Genomic DNA, 13,351 nt, shown 5'->3' with positions numbered 1-13,351 from the left:
CGACATATTTTAAACAAAATTGTGAAGCGAGCCATCTCTTCACAAAATTCGTCGTTGCAGGGATTAAATGAATGCAGAGGTGGCCCTTGACCACCGGCCGCTTCTCCGTCCTAGCACGCTCCCTGTATCAGCCAAGGTGTGCTAATGGTCATTGACCATCAATATTTTTGATAAATAATATAATAAAGTTAATAAAAACCAAATCAATTTTTCGAGAAAAGTGGCGGGCGCTTTCTTTGGCGATCGCACAGGCTGGCTGGCGATACGGCAGCCCCACCAGCGCGCGACCGCTCCACGGCTCTAGCAGGTATCCGGAACAACCAAACAAACAAAAAACCTGAACAGTGCCATTCTAGTTTAAATTTTACATCGAAATATGTATTTGTCTGTCTGTTGGTCAGAAGCGTGACAAGTCGCGATGTTTTGTACATGTATAAATTCTCAGCGATTTTTGTACAAAATGAACATCACAAAACTGTAAGCAAGTATAGGGTACAACATTTTCTATCAACAGGAAATGTTTTATATGAATAAATACGTCGTAAATAAGATTCAACATGTGGAGAAAATCGCGGGTATCTAAACTTGAGAAAAAAATAGTCTACATCGCCACCAGTCTTCAAGAAATTCTGCCAAAATAATCCTTTGAAAATGATCATCCAAGAAAGCAGCGGGGACAACGTTACAAAGGAATACTTTTTAGCAACGCCAGGGGCCGACTTCTACAAAGAAATATAGTGTAGAAACGAAAAGATGTGGAACATCTTTTATGTAGTTGCTTGTTTGTGTCGTCAGGGTGTTAAGGGAAATGGAAGAAATGTGATCACGCAATTCGAAAGAAATAAGATCTTCGCAACAAATGTTAAATGGATTCATAAATAATCCATTTTTTATCTTTAGCCAAACAGAAGGTGTGACTACACGTAGCCTTGTAAGTACTTCGCTGGTGAAATTCAACAATCAAGATCGTTTAAGCACACAAAAGACAACGAAACATTGTTCTTCTTATTCCAGAAGCATTCATTTCACGCCAGGACATTGTCGAAATTGTCTGCTGGCAATATTTCAGGAGATCACGACGTCGTTTTTCATATTTGGATTTGTTTCGAAGATTACTTCGTAACGCTACAATCTTTCAAAAAGTGGACAGCTTCTTTTGGTACCTTCCTTGGTACACGTACTGCCAATATTGGATCAAATGTTAGCAACGTATAATTGTCATTGACAGGTCATCCTCATGGTCGGCATGCCTGGTTCAGGCAAGACGTACTGGGCGAAGAAATACTGCGCCGAACACCCTGAGCGGCGCTACAATCTGATCTCTACCGGCGCATTGTTTGACAAGATGAAGGTATGCATCATACACGCACACACGCACACATTGATGGAAACATATTATCCATACTACACGCAACACAACACGGATAAACACGCAGACTATAGTGCATACATTTTGAGATCTCACTCGCCATTTTAGCTCTGTGTCAACTGTCGAGTCAAAAGTACGATTTCAGTCCTTAAGTTTGAAGGTGAACCGTACCTTTGACATGACAGTTGTCACATAGAGTTCGTGAAGAGTCATTTGGTACGGACTATATACAATATACATTATACATACATACATGCGCAGGATTACGAAAAATTTAAACGTACACAATAAATTCACAAGTTTCCTTTTTTACACACAAAGACAAAACACGCACACCGCGCTGCATACACATGCGTACACGCATACGTATATGTACATACTAACACACGTACCTCGCACATTATGCGTGAAACTAACATTTGAAGCGCATAATATATTGAACACAAAAATATTGATATGTACCTGTTAACACTCTCTAGTCCAAATCCAAATACGGTCATAAAATCAAGAGAATTTTTGTACTTGTGAAAATCAGATATAGCTTTGAAATGTTTTGATATTGGTAAAGTATTACGAACAAATAAGGCTGGTTGTGTATGACAATTCATATTATATTTTGTAGAATACGAAAATATATTCTACAAAATGATGAAACAGAGAAATGAGATTATTACATTGAAATCCGCTTTGATTATTATGTCTGTGTTGTGTATTTTCATACACAATTAGCTTTACTGTTAAATGTAAATAATATTAACTATTTACATTTAAATTTTTATTATAATAAAGTTCCTACATAATCTTTTTTTCATAGTTTGATTGTTTAATTTTATTTAAACGAGATTGAATGTGTTATGAATGAAAGATATTTGAAAGAGTTCGTACGAAAGAATGGATATTATTTATTCCGCTAATATTAAAATATTTCACAAAGTTAATAAATTTTTTTTCGGGCATCTAGTTTTTTAAAATTGCTTAATGTCTTTAAACTTTACATACTCATAAAATACTGCACAGATTAAAACACGCTAATGACGATTTCTCTTTCAGCTTTTGAGGTTTGACGAGAAATATTTAAAAAAAATGCACAAAGATACGATACTGATACTAATGTTAGTCTGTATTTTCAACAGGGTACGATATGAGCAACATTTTTTAGCAAAAAAATAAAAAAATAAACCAACAGCAAACAAAGACCTTTAAGGTCTGTTTAAAAAATAAACCGAGGCCGTTTATAAAATGATACCAGTGGATCGACAACGCAAGGAGGTCGTAGTTCCGAGTGCGGAGTCTACATGGATTGTCCCTGGTATCTCTAACTGCATTATCCTAGGCTAAGTTAGGTGTAAGCTAGGGCTTTATTACCTTTTTCACTTAGGAAATCCCTTTTGGCATAATTATCGTGTTAACTATAGGTGTGTACTGAAATAGCTTCTTACTGAATACAAAGCACTTTTACAATCGAAATATCTCAAAAGATAAAGATTTAAATTTTACGTCTATTATCCATACACCGACAAATCGAATAATTGATGAAATGTCGATGTTTGACGTTTTAGTATAACTATTTGATTTGCTGAAAGATGAAAACCAATCGATCTGTTTATATGGAAACGTTTGTAAAACTAATAAGATAAATCTATTTTCGAATGCGTAAAACCCCAAAAATATGTTCGAAATGTTTCCAGTCCAAATTGTTATTCGTTAAGTAGCTTTTTTTGGTACATAACTATAACTGTTGCCACGGATCAACGAACAACTCACATGACGGATGTGCTAAAAGGGGGTTCCTATCTGGAAGGGTAATAATAGAGGGGTTTGGGCGTGTGATTGTACGGGTATGTCGCTCTCAGGTGGACTGTAAGCCTTTCCGCGCGAGCTTCGAGGGCAAGTGGGACGCGATGGTGACTAAATGCGCCAAGTGCGTGCTTAAATTGTTGGAAATGGCCAAGGGGAGGCGCAGGAATTTCATCCTCGATCAGGTGAGAATCTTTCCTATAAACCGATAGAAACCCTTTTAGGGCGGGGGCATGTTATAGACTTTTTGGTCGGTCTGTAATTAAGTTGATTTTGTAACTGTATGAAAACGGTTCAGCAAGGTAATTTTATTGTCAAAGCCTTAATAGCTCAATGGTGTAATGGACTGAAATCTACGTTGTCATTTCTAATAACATTCATTGGACTATTGTTACGAACTTGATGCTTATTTGTTTTGTGCTTATTGGGGCTTAAAGGGAATAATAGTGATGTTTAACATGCCTAATATTCTTAATTTTTCTTAGGCATTAACACCTCCTTGGAGTCTATCAGCGCATATTGACAGTTTCCGGGAGGAATGCACCGGCCTTTCTAAGCCTGTCTCAAGTCTAAGCAAAGTCAAAGTATGCGACGATTCACATAACCCGATTCTCGTACAATTTTAAAATCAACGGAATTATCGACCAATCGTTTAGTCTATAATTTGCGGACGCTCGTATAAGACAATTGAATGGGCAGCGCACTTTATGCAGGACCAATCGAGATCGCTACAGTAATACCCAACTATGGCGTCATTTGACGCCGATAGCAAAATCACGAGGAATTTGTTTTGGATACTATTTATACCATGGCAGAGTTTGGCGAAGTGTTTCGAATGTCTATCACAATTCACACACCGATCCGTCTATGTCTGTACTGTATATATTTCTATGTATGTGTGAGAGTGTATAATTATATAAAAACATAATTATATTTTATTTTTATTACTATATACTTAATACTGTAAACAGAACCCCTAGCACCTAACTTTCACAGCAATCAATGCGATCAAAACATACGTCCGATAGTGGTTACCTAAACAATGTCGACGGACTAACTAATAAATGTGTGAATATGATTTCTCTCTTACTGTCATCAGTAATTTGACATTGGAAGTAGATAGCATTGTTTAACTAAACAGCCGCTAAACTACGGTTATTGGTAAGGCTGCTAGTGTTAATTCGATGAAACGTTAACTGAAACGGTAATTTGTCCCTTGTCGCAAGCGATTAAGGTAAAATTGATCCTTATCAGTTTGCAACAAGAAACAAATTTTAAAAATATCAATTCTCACTTTTAGAATTATTGAGACCTAATTCAAAATTTAAGAATTTCGAATTTGAGTGATAAAATGACTTTGGATGACCATTTCCATGGAATCGTAATAAAATTACCCATTTTAGTGTAGAAAGAGAAAAAATTCTCTCTGTATTATTTTATTATTATTTCATTTGCGACCAACTCAAAATTATGTGTCAAATTTTGCGAGGAGATGTTAATGCTCCAGAACTTCATAACCAACTGTGTCGCATACGTGTCCCTGAATCCAACAGTAATCTTCGTCCACGAAAAAATAAACTTTTCGTGGTCCCACATCATCGCACTGTTGCTAGATCTATGTCACCTATACCCCGTTCATTAGCATCATTCAACGCGCTTTTGGACAATAATGCTCAATGGGACCCATTTAATGATGGGTCTATAATACTGGTTCGGGAGTTACTGAAGTACGCTGAGAGCATTGCATGAATATGTCATTCAATGTTCCCAGCGTACATATTCAAAATTCTTTGATCTTTTATCGTTTTGTATTTTGTCTTTTTTCTTGTACCTTTATTTGTATTTAAATTTATTATTAATCATCTAGTTAGTGTAAATGGCACTGCCGTTCTAATTAGATATAAAATAAATAAAATAAAATAAAATAAATAAAATTATGCGTCGATGGAAATGGTCATCTTATCACTCTAAAGTGTGGTCAAAGTCATTTTATCACTCAAACTCGAAATCCTTAAATTTTGAATTAGGTCTCTATAATTCTGAAGGTGCGAATTGCGGCCGAATATTGTTTTAAATCGAACTACCGCTTGTAGCTTTCTAGTCTTTATCATGATAAATAAATTAAAAAGTTTTCAGTATTCTGAAGTATAAGTGATGATCATAATGTATCACTAATTCGTACGTATTGTGATGATCGTATTGCAGTGTGATAATCACAAGTTTGGTGTTAAGGGGTCGTTCCTATCTAGCTTCATCCATCCACACCTGCGGTACACCGGTATTGTAAGTATCACATCATCCAAGGGATATGACGGTGAGTACTACAGTTGGTATCACGAAAAAAAGAGCTCATGACTAAACTTGTGCAGTGGATAATTTACCGATTTGTATTGGGGTCTTGGGGATGTCTGGTCTGTAAAGAGATTGGTTTGTCAATCAATCTTTGGTTTCTGGCACAGTTTGTTAGTACAGTACCTATGCGCTGACACAATCCACTTAAAAAAATCGGGCTGAGATTTTTTTCTTTAGTAGCTTTCTCATGGTCAGAGAATTTTTAAAATCGGTTTAGTAGTTCTTTTGAGAGCTTACTATAAAAATCTAAACATTGCCAATAAATGAATACGGTGTTTTACACCAAGCGAGAAAAATCTAAAATAAGCAACCGAAATATGTTATATTCAGTTTATAAAATTATCTGTTCTACAAATATCCAAAACGCATGATACCGTAACCGCCATGTTAATTCCGACTGTGACGTCACATGGATTGAAATTCTAATGTATTTCGCTAAGAAAACACCGTTGCTTACCAATACGTGTAACGTCATGACAGCTCATGAACCTAAAAAGATGGCGGGTAGCATTTTCGCGGCGAAATTTAAAATGCAAAATTTAAAAGCATTTTATTGCACTTATCGATCGAGTAAAATTTTTGTAAATTTTTTGGTAGTTTATTATCACTTTAGGATCAAATTAAGACACTTAAAAAAACGGTAAAAGTTTACCTAGTTTATAAGCGAGTAAAGAGCTCTTTTTCCGTGAAACCAACTGAACACATAGCGTAATCTTGGCCAAACGGTAAAATGTAAAGTCCAATTGTCGGTCGCGTGGGATCTCAATTGAGCTTGTCTAGGCGTCTGCCCGGGCTGCACTGATCTATAATCAACTGTTTTTGTTCTGCCTCGGCGGTTGTATGGCGGTTATAACAGACGAATGTTTACCCGTCGGCGCAACGTCGCAAGCTCAGGGAGTTCGATGGATACAGACGCGTCGCGGTCGTGGTCGTCGTGAACGAAGAGACCCAGAAGGAACGCGCAGCGACGCGCGAAGCCGCGGACGGAAAGGAAGTTCCCGACCCGGCCATTATGGATATGAAAGGTGAAGACGTACGCCCAGACAAGGTCACCCCCGCTGTCTCGCGCACCGCTTGCAAGCGTACGCAACGCCGTTTACATGTTGACTGATACCACTACACTGGCTATTTATGTTGTATACGTGCTCTTATCTAAACTGACATGTCTCACGGCCGAAATTAATAAGATCAGTCTATTCATAGTCTGTGGTTAAGCTACTTACGATCGAAATAATCAGTCCTATAAGTCCTGCAAATTCCTATTGCGGTGGAACCAGTGGCCCTACCGCGGTTGTTTGACAGCTACAATTTCACGATCGCAATCATCTCTGATTGGTTAATGCTCACTTACTATTGGCCACAATGCATTGTTGCAACAAGAATCGCATGAATTCAGCCAATCAGAACAATTGAGATTGAAATAATGATTGATGCAGGTTTTAGACAATCGCCCTACATGTCCCATTAACATCGAAATGACGTCATTTGACGTATAATTAAGTAAAAATATACCATCAGCTCGAAACTTCAGTCTAGTGCTGACGTCACAAAAATGGCGTCCACGCGCATTAGCAATTTGCCGCACTTATATGTGCAATTTGTTGATAAGTAACTTAGCAAAGTTATTTGACAAAAATTGTATAATGCGTAAAAATGACTTTTCACGCGCCATTTTAACTTTGTGTCGAATTTAATGTCAAAGGTACGATTTTAGTCCTTATTTAAGATGAAACCGTACTTATGACATGACAGTTGACCAATAGAGTTAAAATGGCGCTTGAAAAGTCATTTTGTATGGACTATACGGTCTTTTTTGACAACTAACGACACTATTTATTTATTTTATTTTTATTTATTTACACTTTATTGCACACAACCCAAAGTAAACATTGAAAAAACATACAAGGATCTTAATCTAATAGCTGTAGCATGCAAAGGCGGCCTTATCGCTAAAGCGATCTCTTGCAGGCAACCTATCACTATCGACAGCTTACGGATAGATTGATTATGTTTTCGACAGTAAATCTAGAACCGTCCTTTTCCGCAGTGACCATTATGAAAGGGATAGCAATAGATCTATCAATTTAGTTTCAGAGATTGCGTGCAACCGAATGTAATTGATTCTGTTGTAAACAATCTTTAAATTAAACTAAAATATCAGGGCTATCTCTTTCATAATGCTCCCCGCGGAAAAGGATGGCACTAGATTCAGATCTGTCAGGTTACATAAGAGATTGTGTACAACAGGATAAGCAACATTGTCTTATAATCAACAGGCAAAGAAAGTATTACAACACTGACTCCTACTATGTTACTTTTCGAGTTGAGATTAAGGCTGTGGTCTATAAAGCGTACTTTGACTTTGCTCAGACTTAAGACACGGTTAAAACGAGACATATTTATGTCTTTTACATAAATCTGTTCCGTTTTAACACTCAGTAAAGTCTGCACTAAGTCAAAGTATGCTCTATAGATCTCAATCTTAAACTTGCTGTGCGTAAATAAATTTATTTAGTATACGTATACGGGAAAAAGTAATTTAAAATTTCCATACATTTCCACATATTTTCCATTACATTCCATACATGCCTACATTTAAATGACGAGGCGTGTGCTGTGCGCGAGCGGTGCAGTGTAGATTAGTGTTGACCCAAAACCTCCTCTCTCTATCACATTCCGAAATCGCAATAGCCCCATCTCACTCATACCTTCTCTTTTGACAGCTAACTTCAGTTTACCCGAGAAAAGCACGTGGTTAGACGAGGTGATATACCCGGAGTTGTCAGAGGAAGAGGCTAAGGCGGTAGTCGAGGCGTATCATCGCGAGGCGGCCGCAGCGGGCGCGGTGAAGGAAAAGGACAAAAGATCGCGCTCGGCCTCGAGGGATGCCCCGCCAGCGAAGAGGCAGAGGTCCTCTGATAAGAATCGTGATCATCGGAGACAGAGGGACCATAGAGATCGCGGTATGTGATGTTGCTTTTTGAAGTGAAAACATCTTTATTAGGAATTTTGCAACCAATCTTTTGAATAAACAAATCCAAAGCTGCTTTACTGCATTTGTTGATTATGTAATATTGGTAATAATATGACGGAATAAATTTGAAGGTTAAGACAACAATGTCGAGTGAAAAAGATATTAAATCTAAGAGTCCCCGCAGACCACAAACTTTTTATCGGCCGATAGTTTGGTCGGTTTCTTAATCAGTATGAAGATGTAATCGTTATAATTTGCGCACTTACATACATCTTAAAGTAGTGTAAGGGCCTGTTTCAATGTGCAGAAAGATTGTTTTATTCTTTTCTTTTCGTTGTTATTAGTTTTCAGATAAAAAAGTTTCAGGGCCCTAAAAACTTTAACTATTTATTTAAAGGCCCTAAAAACAGAAAAATAAAGAATAGCAGTGCGGGTGTCCTCCGTTTGCCCGGGGGGTATGGGTCTCGAGGCATGGCCTCCTTACCCGGGTGGGGCGCAGGGCAACTTTGTGCCCTTGTGACTGTCTTTAAGCCGGAATTTCACCGACTAGGGCCTGCCAATCTTGGCTTATAGGCCCTAGGGCACTTGTTCTGGGTTTCTTTTGTTCTTCGCGCTGCGGGCGGCAATGGTGCCGGCTAAGTGTAAGTATAAAAGATTCAACAATATATTGTTTTTCTCTTAATATATACAGAGGATAGATGGGGCATAGGCGGAGGCAGCGGCGGCGGCGGTGGCGGCGGTAGTCGCTGGGGCCCCGCAGGACAGGGGGGCCCGGGAGGCGCCGGGGGCCGCGGAGGTGGAGGACGCTGGGGCGGCGGCGGCAACCGCGACAGGGGTGGAATGGGCGGCGGCATGGGCTCCGGGCCCTCGCCGCGCTTCGACCGATGGGGTGGCCCACCGTCGCAGTCCAGGTATCACTATTCACTACCCATATAGTAAATGCAAAAGTGCGTTTGTTAGTTTGTCCTTCAATCACGTTGCAACGGATCTATGTGACTTTTTGCATAGATATAATTAAAAACCTGTAGAGTGACATCGGCTACTTTTTATTCCGGAAAATCAGAGGTCCCACGGGATTTTTAAAAACCTAAATCCACTTGGATGAATTTGCGGGCATCAGCTATTAATGAATACTTTCTTTATAAAATCAATTTTGGCCTCGTTAAATTAATGTAGCAAATGATTGTAAGTGCTAAAATTAATAAATTAATATCCGTGATAATTCCCATATGAAATCACTGTGAAAGAAAAAGTATTTATTAACTAAGCATTTCTAATGTAACTTAATTTATTACTACTATGTAACTACAATTTTGGTACATGAAAAATAAAAATAAAATAAATAATTTAATAATTTTTTTAAACTTGTATTAAGGCAAGTCTAAAATTGATTTTATTACAAAAAATGTTATTCTGATCAGAAACGATTTCGGCGGTGGCGGCCGCGATCGCGGGGAGTTCCGCGGCGGCCGAGGAGGCCCCGGAGGCCCGGGCGGGCCGCGTCAGGACCGCGGTCCGGGAGGCCCCGGTGGCCCAGGGGGCCCAAGCCCGAGGGGCCCGCCCGGCGGAGACAGGTTCCAGCGCGACAACAGACCTCAGAACAGGGGACCCAATGAGAGCAAGCGGCCCGGAGGAGGCGGACCGCCAGGTGGGGAGTTAAAAAGTAAAGTGAAAGTGTTTTTTATTATTTCGTATTATTTGTGATCTTTTTTCTGTATGTTTTGTTTGTAAATAAAAGAATATTTATTTATTTTATTTAAAGTAAAATATATTTTATCTACGCTCATATCTTAAAACTAGCTTATTTCCGCGACTTCGTCCGCGTGGACTATACAAATTTAAAACCCCTGTTTTAGCCCCCCTTAAGAGTTGAATATTTAAAAAATCCTTTCTTAGCCGATGTTTACGTCATAATAGCTATCTGCATACCAAATTTCAGCCCGACCAGTCCAGTATAAGCTGTGCGTTGATAGATCAGTCAGTCAGTCCCTTTTATATATTTGGATGTTGGTTGATAATGATGATTTTTGAATTTTTTTTATTTTTTTTTTATTTTATTATAAAGGTACACAAAACAGATAGCAACTATAAATGGTCCAAATACAAAAATAATAGATTAAGATCTAAGTAACAACCCTTAACATGTGTAGAGTTATTAATTACCTATTTTTAATAAATCATTTGACTTTGACTTTGACTTAGTACACAACAATTCTTAAATAAATAAATGCACTGAACAAGGTTACATACAATTTGTAAAATACAGAATAAAGAAATCGACAATTATTATAAAATAAAATATATAAAGTGGTTTAGGTTGTAATTTGTAAAATTCCATTACAAGTTAGCCCTTGGGCTTTGACTGCTGTCTCACCTGGTGGTAAGTGATGATGCAGCCTAAGATGGTAGTGGGCTAACCAAAAAAGGTATGACAGTTTTTATAAAACCCATACCTTTTTGGTTTCTACACGGCATCGTACCGGAACGCTAAATCGCTTGGCGGCACGGCTTTGCCGGTAGGCTGACTGACGGCGGCATTAGTTCGCTGTGCTGGAACGACGTTGTCTACATTTACATTTCCGTTCTGTCGCGACGTCACTGACGCCACAGACGCTCGACCACCTCAAAGAACCAAATACAGTACGCGGCAGAAAGTAATGTACATCGGCCTTTAGAATGTCATTTCGGCTTTGTAGAGCGTTGTCTCTGTCACTCGTACCTTTATGACGTTTTGTCGGTCTCAACGACAGATACACTACACTTCTATCTCCTTCTAATGGTCGATGTATCTTTCTGCCGCGTATAGATAGTTCAATCCACGAAGAAGCGCCCTATTACTTTGCGTGCGGGGAGTAGTTCTTACATTTTATCTTCATCTGTGTGTTTGTGTGTGTACCCACATTGCTGATGGGTGCATTACAATAGAACTTACTCTAATAGTACAAAACACACTTGCACTATAAACGATTGGGACAACGAGTGGGGCGCGTCATCGTGGATTGAACTATCTATACTGTATGTGTCTGGCGTAGACTAGAACGTTCTGTTTGTGTTAGGCAACCAAGGCGGCGGCGGCGGCGGTGGTGGTGGTGGTGGCGCGGCCGGCTCGTGGCAGCGCGGCTCGCAGAACCAGGCGCGCCCGCCGCGCCCCAACCAGGTGCAGAACAGACAGGTAAACGATTAATTTTAAATATTTTTTTTAATTGTTTTTTTTTTTTAAATTATTTAATTATCTTTTCTTATCATTATTGTTTCTTTTTCAAATTTTCTTTATCTTTCTTATACATATTTTTTTCCATTAATAAATTAATGACAAAAAATATGTATTTGAAAGGACTCGCTGGCGCCTCGTGCTTTCAAAATCACTTAATAAGTCCTCGGCTCCGTCTCGGCCTTCCAATAATACGTACTCGACCAGTAATCGCTTTATTTCAGGCCTGGAATGTAATGTACTATTGTTTGTCCCCAGGATGGCGGCAGCCAAAACCAAAGCCAAAGCGCTAATGCGAACCAGAACCAACAGGGCTGGAACCAGTGGGCCGGCGGCTGGGGAGGCTGGGGCAACTGGAACAACCAGAACCAAGGTAATGTTGTTACTTAAGGTGTCACAAGCTGGTGCTTTCTTCATACAAACGTAGGAGGGTGATTAGTACATTATTTGGTATTGTACGCTCAAAACTAAGTATCACATCGATTTGTCTCGTCATTATCTAGGCCCTATTTTAACAGTAAAATTACAACTGTAGGCGTAAATAAATAAGATTAGAAGTATGAAAATTCTAATACAATTTAACATTAGATATAGTTTATTTATTCATTAGTCGAATTAACTATGCAAATATACATTTAGTAGTATTTTCTCAAAAACGCTTTTTGCGCCTTGATTTAGGTGAAAATCATCGTGCTCATCACTTTTCTTATACTGTTTGCTTTTTATCTAACATCTAACATTGTAATGTTAGATGAAAAGCAAACAGGTTACCCATGTGCGCCGGCAATTTCAGTCAAGCGCACTGCGTCCCCTTAATAGCCTGTACCTATCCTAATATTACATTGAAAATTGTTATTTCAGCAGGCTGGGGTAACTGGGGCAATTGGGGGAACTGGGGCAACCCGCAGCAGGGTGGTGGTGGCAATACGCAGCAACAGGGCGGCAAGGGGCAGCAGACGCAGCAAGGCGCCAACGCGCAGCAGCAGTGGCCTGCCAACTACACTGCTCAGCAGTGGTACCAGTGGCAGCAGTGGCAGCAGCAGCACGGCTGGCCGGGGGTAGGTCTTACTCTTATGCTCCAAAAGCACTTACGCAACGCGGCACGTCAGATTTCACTACCTGTATTATAAATGGTTTGTTGGTTTGTCATTCAATCACGTCGCAACGGATCGACGTGATTTTTTTTGGGTATAGTTGAAGACCTGGAGAGTGACATAGGTTTTTATCCCGGAAAATTAAAGAGTTCCCACGGGATTTTCAAAAACCTAAATCCACGCGGACGAAGGCGCGGGTATCAGCTAGTAGTTTATATGGAGCAACACTTGAGCGACGCGACCCGCACACCCGTGCTCGCCCGCACTGGGTTAGTGTGGGGCCCGTGCGGGACATTCCCACCCCATTTGCCGACCTCGACCTGTCGCGTACTATAATTTATGAGTTTGTATGGAGCAAGGTGCTGCCGCATCGCGCGGTTGCAGCTAACAGCAGAAAAAATTTGCATTATGGTCCCAAATAAAAGAATATTTATTTATGTACTAGCTGCCCCGGCGAACTTCGTATCGCCTAACAGACTAACAGTCGATTCTTTTTCAGGAATTTTTTAAAAAATTTCTCGCCTTAAGAACCATCCTCGTACTTCAAGGAATAT

At 39.5% G+C, this 13,351-nt stretch overlaps 1 protein-coding gene across 3 annotated transcripts in view; it reads left to right on the top strand.

Annotated features, from left to right (window-relative positions):
* The window catches only part of LOC117993882 (heterogeneous nuclear ribonucleoprotein U-like protein 1), a 45,439-nt gene that overhangs the window by 29,065 nt on the left and 3,023 nt on the right, over positions 1-13,351 (top strand). The window contains exons 18-26 of one of the 3 annotated variants that reach the window (XM_069507087.1): positions 1,229-1,351; positions 3,223-3,351; positions 6,375-6,543; positions 8,242-8,481; positions 9,184-9,403; positions 9,914-10,140; positions 11,549-11,664; positions 11,962-12,076; positions 12,565-12,761. In XM_069507087.1, the coding sequence (XP_069363188.1) occupies positions 1,229-1,351; positions 3,223-3,351; positions 6,375-6,543; positions 8,242-8,481; positions 9,184-9,403; positions 9,914-10,140; positions 11,549-11,664; positions 11,962-12,076; positions 12,565-12,761 (1,536 nt within the window). Of the gene's footprint in view, positions 1-1,228; positions 1,352-3,222; positions 3,352-6,374; positions 6,544-8,241; positions 8,482-9,183; positions 9,404-9,913; positions 10,156-11,548; positions 11,665-11,961; positions 12,077-12,564; positions 12,762-13,351 lie in introns of all 3 variants that reach the window. The other 2 variants (XM_069507086.1, XM_069507085.1) reach the window with 2 other exon arrangements.

The sequence above is a fragment of the Maniola hyperantus genome, chromosome 25 (genome assembly GCF_902806685.2).
Source record: "Maniola hyperantus chromosome 25, iAphHyp1.2, whole genome shotgun sequence".
Taxonomy (NCBI): Eukaryota; Metazoa; Arthropoda; class Insecta; order Lepidoptera; family Nymphalidae; genus Maniola; species Maniola hyperantus.
The sequence above is the reverse complement of the archived record's forward strand: the minus strand, read 5'-3'. Positions and strand labels throughout refer to the sequence as shown.